We start from the raw sequence: 8,870 nt of genomic DNA on the forward strand, positions 1-8,870 counted from the left end.
GATGTAATAAAAAGAGTTAACATTACTAAGCACAGCATACAATTCTAATGCTGTTGCTTCATTCTAGACTAAACACATCTCTTTTTTATCAATACAAATCAATTATTTGGTGGAAGTTTTCACCATATTTCCTTCAAATGCAACAGGCATACCGACACCATCAATGTTGGACTCCATAACACCTTGCAACCTGCCATTAAACTTCACAGGTATTGGTACATTGGTTTCACCTGTTTCAGGACTTTCCGTCATAGTTTTAAAAGCAGCAGTCAACATCCCACCATGCAGTTTTATAGGTATGGAAAGGCCTTCGTTTTTTTTCGATGCCTCACTCAGAATTTGATCAAGGCCCTGTGGGGTCATCATGAAGCCATCAAAGAAAACGGGGGTCAACATTGTTCCCTCAAATTTGGCCGGAATAACTTTAGGTTTTAAAATCTCTAGATTTTGATTGTCCGACTGAATGGTTTGCGCACTCCGCGTTTTGAATGTTTTGATTGAAGTCCTTGGAGTTCCAGGCTGTGTACTGACACTGTTCGTCTCTTTCACAGGTCTAGGTGACAGGGCTTCAAGCTCTGCAGCTTGGTCAACTTTAGAGCTTTCTTTTGGAGCAACATCTGTTAGCTCTGGGGTGGATACTGAGGATAAGTTCCCAACCAGTTTTATCTTAACAAATGAATGTACACTTTCATCCTCCTGTAATTCCTGGCCCTCTAAACTAACACCTTTCTCATTGACCATGATGCCATCAATGACAACAGAAGTTCTGATGATGTGGAAGAATTCAGTTGGTTCATGCAGTTTCCTTTTAGCAAATTCAACAAAGGAGATGCTCTCTACCTCTAGAAAATGTTAAGACGCATTAGCAAAACATATTTTAGATGATTGGCAGAAGTGTCTTATAAATTTAACACCAATATAAATGCATTTATTTAAGATGGTTACAATTGGATTCTTGCCCCTTTACCAATACTGTTTCTTCTATTTTATTGGTTCAGTTAAAGTAATAGAGAATAATTTTGCCAAGGTTGGCTGTTGCTATTGTGATCTAGTGAGAAATAAGATTAAACCAATAACTGTTTCATCTAAAACTAGTGGAACTCTCAGAAGGCTAGGCCTCAAGCACCAGCCATTTTTAAACCAACAGTTGTGAATTGAAATCTCACTCTGTAATCTTAAAAATGGGGATTAGTTGGTAATGGTAGCTTAATTAACTGATCAAGCAGAGATAATTCTCAAGAGAAAATTCATCTCTTCTCCAAATCTATAAGACTGGTAACAGAAGGAAAGCACTTACCATACTCATATCTCCTATGAGCAGAAATGTGTGACCATAATAATGTAAATCAAGTAAATGGTCTAAAATTTTCAGTTTGAGTAGTAAATCGACTGTGTTAGTTGTATTTTTTATTTTTTTTTAAATAAAAGTAAAAGGTTAAAACTTTTTTTTCTTAAACTGTACAACTATCATACCTAGCAGTGAAAGAAATATTTACAAACTAGGTGACCAATGAAATAATTTGTGAACAAAAAGAATTTAAAAAAACAACATCCACAGTAAAATTCATACCCTGCTTTAATTTATCACACAAAATCTAATGTTAACAAAGATAAGTACAGAAATGAAAGATTAATTATTAATAATTGGTGAATACTTACTCGTTAATACATTCATTCACACACACTTATTACATCAACATTTTATTTCATTTATAGGGGAACTGATTTTTTTTTATATTTAAAACAATTCTGCTTAGTGCAATAAAGCAATACTTGTATATAGGGTGTCTGTTTTAGTAATGTTATTTACCAACCCTCAGAAACATGAATACTATGTTTAAATATTTATCCAAAATAAGTGAGCATTTAAATTTTTTCTTTTAAATTGCCTTAAAATCATCACTATAGTTTTTGTATTGGGGAATAAAAACTGCATTAAAAACCATTTAAGTAAAAAAATTAAACAACTGTGAAACAAAAGGTAAAGATAAAAACATGAAATCTTAATAATTACCAGGCCCAGGTTCACCAGCCATTACAGACAAATTTAAAGCTGTTTATAGAAGGTAAATAAGTTTTTATTTACAAAATTGTTACACCAAAATTATTTGTTATATTCAGTATTATATCATCTTAGATTTTTAGATTGTTAACCAATTTTATTTTTTAAAATTTCAACTCAAGTTTGTAATTTAAATTCTTAAATTTATATCAGTGACCAAATTCTATTTAGCTTAATATCAAACATTAGCTAACATATTTCTGAATTGCTATGCTAAAGCGTTTTTTATCTATCTTAGCATGCAACAAGCTAACATTTTCACAATGTACTACAAAAATTATACCCACAAACCATTACATAGGATAAAACAATTAAAAAACTTTTTAAACCATCACTTGCAATACATTTTGACAAAAAAAGTTTGCATATTTAAGCTATTGTAATAATTTTTAACATCAGAAATTAAATAATTTAGTTTCGGTGTGTAATGTATACATGTTATTTAATTATTTAATTACAAATTCAACTGAATACTCTTCTATTAATTTGTATAGACGATTGGTTTATTGATAAATCAGAAAAGCTGCAGCAGCATGCTCTTATGCCATGGAAGAAGACATCATAAACTCAAAGGACTGACCCTATGTAGAAAATTAAAAAGATGTAGATATACTGTCTTTAATTAAATGTACTAAGCATTTGTGAACGGCTGTTTAAAATCTACACAGTCCCAAATGTTACTTTGATTTTTCCAGAATCTATTGCTAGTAGTAAAGTGTTTTTATTAAAATTTATTTATATTTTACAAATGAGTTAAAAGAATCTGTAATGCAGTTTGATTGAACCCCCAACATATTATTTCAGTGCACGCACAAAAAATAAGCTTAAGTTGTTTATATTTTTACAAGTGTTTGAAAAATTATAAATCAATTTGAAAAACCTAGGAAATTTACTGCAACTAACCACTGTAGTATTTATTTGAGGAAATACTACTCAATAATTATTTCACAAAGTAAAAAACAAGTTCAGAACTATCAAAAGGAATAAACTTAACATTAGATATATGATATTATTCATAGATAAAATATAATTCAATAATGGAGTATTAGTAAAAAAATTACCCAGATCAATCAAAGAGATTCATAAAACACAAATTCTAGTCAACAATAAGCTAATCCACTTTAATAGTACGCTTTTGCAGTTCTACTATTATGTGAGATGTGTATTTATGCATTACAATATCCTAAGTGTCTACACGCTTTTTAACAATTTTTTTCTACAGTTAAAAATGTAATCACTTAATATTTTTAGATATTAAATTTGTGAGGGTAAACTAAACACACCGATTACAAAAATGTTTTAATTAAAACTTGTTAAATACAAGAAATACTTTTAAAATACTAAAATAGAAAATTAGATCTAATTACTGGGATATGCACGAATAGCTTCATCCATTGTTTTAGCAACAAATGCCACATTTTTGGAGGTAAGTCCACACATACTGATGCGACCACTGCTTAACAAAAAAATGTTCTTGCTTTTCAAGTATTCCACTTGTTTCTCTAAATGAGGAAATGGAAACAAGAAGCAATAGATTAGAGCAAAACACTTAATCAACAAACTTTCTTTTTCTGGCATGCTGTAGTAGAGAGCTAACCTGTTAGTCCAGTGTAGCTGAACATTCCAATTTGCTTGGTGATGTGGTCCCAGTTGCCAGGTGTCCCAAGCTTCTTCAGGTTATCTAACAGCTCTTGACGCATTTTTTTTATCCTGCTGGCCATGGTCACAATCTGGCCTTTCCTAAAATGTGATTTATTATACATTTAATGCAACTGTCAATTTAGCTATAACACAACATAACCAAAAATAAGCTATGAAGCTATGATGTGCTTCTATTCTAAACCACATTAAACTGAGAGATGACACTATTACTAGCAACATAACAAGTGGAATTAGATGGGGCTTAAAAGAAGATAGTGCTTAAGTTATGTTTCCTTTGGATCTATAAGTCAGTGAATCAGAAAACCAGCCAGAAATTTCACTACATCCAAAAGAAAAAAAAAAGAATTTAAAAAAAAAAATAATTTAAACGTTGGTTTGACACCCATCCAAACTATAACAAGGATGACACCTACTACAAGCTAACAGGCCAGGATCAACAATAATTTTCAGACTAAGAGTGGGCCACAATAGAATGCCGCAATTCATGTTTCACAATATAAAAGTTGGTCACAAAACTGTTCATGTCAAACTTAATGGAATTGTGTTGTAAATACAATGTTATGTGCCTTAATTTACAGGCATCCAGACACTCAAGGGATAACGAAGATTCAAACCTTACTTGTTATCTAATTATGCTCTCCATCATTTGACTCTCTCACCACAGATGTAGAAAGTGTATTTTAACTAAAACATGAAATGCAGTGTAGTACTTAAGGCAACCATGTATCTTTTGAATTCCAATGGAATTCCACATAGGACAAGAGGCGTTGCTTCATATTTTAAGAGTAAAAAAATCTTGAACTTTGTTAAAATTTTAAGTATCTGCCTCAAACATGTCCTAATTTCTAAATAAATACACTCAAAGAATGAATGTCCAGCACGATTTTCTTATCAACATACAACAGAGACCTACCACTCTTCATAGTAAGTGCTGTTGTTTAGAACTGTAGCCACAATGCGTCCACCGTGGCAGGGTGGATTTGACCACATGATACGAATCTGGATCTCCATTTGACTCCTGATCTCTGCCAACTTACTAGGATCTTTAGTAACCACTACAAGGTTGCCAATTCTTTCATCTAAGAAAAAAAAAAGGAGAAACTTTTAAGATGAAATATTTTTTATGCACTTGTGAACAGCTGGAAGACAATTCATTAGCATTTATCAAACCTCTCCTAGCCTCTTTGCAACATCAATTTAGAAACTTATTTTTTAGATATTGAAAGCTTGAGTAAAAGATTGAAATGGAATTCATTTATTACTTTGTTAAACAGTCTGAATTTGTAAGATCTTCACTGAGTACTTACTGTATAGCCCAAAGTTTTTAGAGAAAGACTGTGCCACAAACAAATCTATGTTCTGATCAGCAAAGAAACGAGATGCCCAACCATCTTCATCTAAGTTTCCACTGGCAAATCCTTGATATGCGCAATCCAAAAAGACAAATAGTTTCTTTTCCTAAATATTGAAAAATAAATAATTTTATTTATCCAACCTAATAATGGTTCTTTTTACTTAAATCAGGTGAGAGTTAATATAATTTTAGACAAGGCAAGGGCAGATACTCATGTTTAGTACATTGCAAATCTGAGCTATTTTGGTCCACTGCTCTTTAGTAGGGTCAACGCCGGTGGGGTTGTGAGCCACACCATGAAGGATAATCACAGAGTTTTCAGGTGCATTCTGGAAACAAAAGATAGAAAAAGAAAAGATTATAAATAAATTTAAAATTGTTAAGTTTCTCTTTAGACCTAGCGATCCATATAGCAGATGAGGTGGAGTAAATGTGTTTCTTGACCTGGGCATATGAAGGGATAGTGTGGTCACCAATATGCCTTTCCTTTCCCAAACGTAAGTGAGGTACCCATCAGAGCTGGGTGAAGTGATGAATGTCCTACAATCACAAGTCCAAACCAAGATATGAACTCAAGACCTTCGGGATAGCAGCCAAGTGCTCTTTCATTCAACCATGCCTTCCCATAAATTGGATATTTGCTAAATTAAAATTTTTTGCAACTATCATAAACAGTTAATTTTTGAAAATGTTCCTACGGAAAGATCTTCACACATTCCGCTGAAGTTAAGGCCTCTTGTCTCGCTATCCCAGTAGCGGTAAGTTCTAACATCTGAAAATCCAGCACCCTTGAATACTCCATTATGGTTCTCTATATAAAGATAAGACACAGATTTCCAAGGTTACAATTTTTGAAAATTTTACTCAAAAAGCTAAATTGAATTACATCTCACTCTAATCTAGACATTTTTTCAAGTAAATAAAAATACCATACAATCATAAAAATGTTACTAGCAGGACTTATTCTAATATGCTTACCCCAAGTGGGATCTGAGACATATACAACATCAAAATTCAGCACATTTTTTAAAAAGCTTGCTCCAAGTTTTAAAGCACCTGTTCCTCCTAAAGCTTGGAAACTTTCTACCTGTTTTTTTTATAAATACACACAAATATTATTTTATTTGAATTGCCAAACAAAGTGAAAAAAAAGGTAAAACTTTGATTAGAGTTTTAAAAGTTTAAATTTACTTACCCTATTTTCAGCTATAACTTTGTGACTAGGACCCAATAAAAGTCGAGTAGCAGCCTGACGAAAATCTGGTAATCCTGCCACTGGTAAGTACTCATGGTTCAATGTTTTATCATTTGCCATCTGTAGCTCTGCTGTCTGAACAACTGGAAGAACCCATGGTTTGCCTTCTTCTGTCCTATATGCTTTAAAAAACAGAGTTGAAAGCGTGAGATAAAATAATGTTACTTAAAATGACAAAAGCTTCCTACTTTAATAGAAGGCTACTACCTTGACCAGATGGGCCATACAGTAAATGAAGGAGTTTACTGGCATCACAGCTAGTAACAAATTGATGGGTAATGTAGTGTTACGGTTTGTCACAGGCTGCTCCTGGGAGCTAATAGTTACATTACTACATAAGTGCTAGCTGCTACCTTAGCCTTAAGTTTTGGTTTAGTAATTGATTGTAAAAATAAAGTTCTCTTTTGGAACTTATGGTCCATGAGACAAGTAAAGTGAAGAGGTAATGTGAGTCAGTTTGGCTACCCATCAGAGTTGTTTTGACTCAGGGACACTCTACTGACTTGAACCTGGATTCAAACTTAAGACTTTTGGGTTAGCAATTTGTATTCTTTACTATTTGACATGGCAGTAATTGAATGTAATAGCCACCATAATTTTAGAGTCAGGGGCTCTTTAAACAACATGAAGGTGCCACAGTGCTTAAGGGGGAGTTCAGAATGCTCCAGACTGCCTGGATGCCAGAGGCTGACCTTGGTACAGCTTGATTGTTGCATCAAGATAATATTATCAATAGGCCAATGTGCTTTTATTTTTATAACTGGAACAAAATATTTAGATATAGAATCTAGATTCTTGATCTAGATTCTATTACTAATTGTTTAAGAAAATATCCATGTGCGTTCAACATTTATTTAGAAGTTAATAATATAGATTAAATAGGCCTATACCTAGATAAAAAAGATATAATAAATAGGCCATAGATAGTAGAAAGAGTTAATGTCATGAGTTCCATTTGCTGTGCCATTCATCAGGAATGAATCTTTCTAAGTTTCTAGTCAGTAGATCTAGACTAGATCTAGTAGTAGATCTATATAGATCTAGATCTAGTATATAATATATAAAGTACATTTTCAAAACTAACCATTCTAGAATATTTTAGATCAGGGGTCTCCAAACTACGGCCCGCGGGCCGGAGGTCCTCTCATCGGGCCCGCGGAGATCTTTTTGTCCACGGAAAAAAACGTGTGTTGGTGATGGCTGAGGAACATTGCCCAGAAAAATCAAAGACATGCCTGGAAGATACTGGCCCCGAACTGAAATTTTCAGTTAATGCGGCCCTCGGACTGAAAAGTTTGGAGACCCCTGTTTTAGATGATCTAAGAGGACACTTACTTAGATCTAGTACTTAGTCTAAGGTTATTCTAAAATCAAAATCTAGTTTAGATCTAGATCTAGATACAGATAGATCTACAAATCTAGATCCTAGATCCAGAGTGAGTTTAGAATCTAGCTGATCTAGACTCTAGATCTAGTCTAGAATCTAGATCTAATTCAGTAAATTCTAGAAAAAATCTTTTCAAGTCCTCAGAATCACAGAATGTCAGAATCAGATTGAATCTCTTACCTCCGACTCCTAGGTTAACTTTATTTGGGTCTGTTGACTCGGTAAACAGTTTTGTAAGTTGAAATACTTGAATGGGAGGGGCGTTCTGAACATCTTTAAAAACTGAATCGGACATTATTGTTAATTATAAGCAGGCAAATAAGGCCGAATTGCACAAATCTACAGACTGATCAACAATCTTGTTGGTAACAAGTACCTAAGTATGGTGGGCTAGATATAATGCGAAAGGACAAAGTTGAAGGTCGTGACCTTACCCCGGCTATCCCCTCCCCCTTCCTTTAAAGTGCTGTGCTGTGACAGTGATTAAAATTAAGATGTAAAATACAGTAAAAGGTAGGCCCATAAGTTTTTTTTTTTTTAAACAATGTGTGTGTAGATAGACTATATACAATTAAAATTATATATAAAGATCTATATAGCTGCTGTTAAATACCCATATTTTTGTTTTACTATGCAGACAGTGGTGTGAATTTTTTTTTTTATTATAAAAAAAACTCTATTTGGACAGAAAGAAAATGTTTGTTTAGTGTATTTACTTGTAAACAAAACAGTGACCCCAGCATGTGACATTGACATGTGTGATGACGTAGGCCTATCTAATCTCAACAAACGTTAACTAAACATACACAAGATTTGATTTCATGCATCAGTCTGTTTTAGCATAGATTATGTCTAAATTCTAATAACTGACGTAGCCTATTACAATTTAAAATTATGCATGTATCTGCAATGGTTTAATTAAAATAACTTAAATTTAAAACTCATACATTTTATGGCTCTTTACCTAATGGGGGAGGGGGGGGGTGGGGGTGGACGGGTAGTGGATATTGAACATTTTTGGTGTTATTTGGGGACCCGGATTGGCTGCTTTTTGTGGCTGTGACGATAAGTACGATGGCACTCTTTTTAAAATTACGCTAAATAAACGAGAGTGATTGGTTACTTTTATAACGATTTACTACTAGATCTA

At 33.3% G+C, this 8,870-nt stretch overlaps 1 protein-coding gene across 2 annotated transcripts; it reads right to left on the reverse strand.

The window, feature by feature from the left end:
• Positions 1–1,558: 1,558 nt before the first annotated feature.
• LOC131930149 (aspartate aminotransferase, cytoplasmic) lies at positions 1,559–8,130 on the reverse strand. Of its 2 annotated transcripts, none has more exons than XM_059286544.1 (10): positions 7,901–8,130; positions 6,274–6,455; positions 6,057–6,165; positions 5,777–5,889; positions 5,303–5,407; positions 5,032–5,182; positions 4,638–4,803; positions 3,660–3,802; positions 3,430–3,564; positions 1,559–2,053 (listed from the first exon to the last, which is right to left on the reverse strand). In XM_059286544.1, the coding sequence occupies exons 1-10, from the start codon at positions 8,013–8,015 to the stop codon at positions 2,004–2,006; spliced, it is 1,269 nt and encodes a 422-aa protein (XP_059142527.1). In that variant the 5' UTR covers positions 8,016–8,130; the 3' UTR covers positions 1,559–2,003. The 2 variants fall into 2 exon arrangements, with proteins under 2 accessions (XP_059142527.1, XP_059142528.1); XM_059286545.1 differs by lacking the exon at positions 1,559–2,053 and adding an exon at positions 2,182–2,643.
• Positions 8,131–8,870: the final 740 nt, after the last annotated feature.

The sequence above is a fragment of the Physella acuta genome, unplaced genomic scaffold, assembly GCF_028476545.2.
Source record: "Physella acuta isolate Inbredline_101_S28 unplaced genomic scaffold, ASM2847654v3 ptg001728l, whole genome shotgun sequence".
NCBI lineage: Eukaryota > Metazoa > Mollusca > Gastropoda > Physidae > Physella > Physella acuta.

Coding starts and splice junctions, on each gene's coding strand:
- LOC131930149 (XM_059286544.1), bottom strand. CDS start 8,015: ATGTCCGATTCAGTTTTTAAAGATGTTCAGAACGCCCCTCCCATTCAA. Junction 6,166..6,273: donor AAGTTATAGCTGAAAATAGG/GTAAGTAAATTT, acceptor TAAAAAAAACAG/GTAGAAAGTTTCCAAGCTTT. Junction 4,804..5,031: donor TAAAAACTTTGGGCTATACA/GTAAGTACTCAG, acceptor TTTTTTTCTTAG/ATGAAAGAATTGGCAACCTT.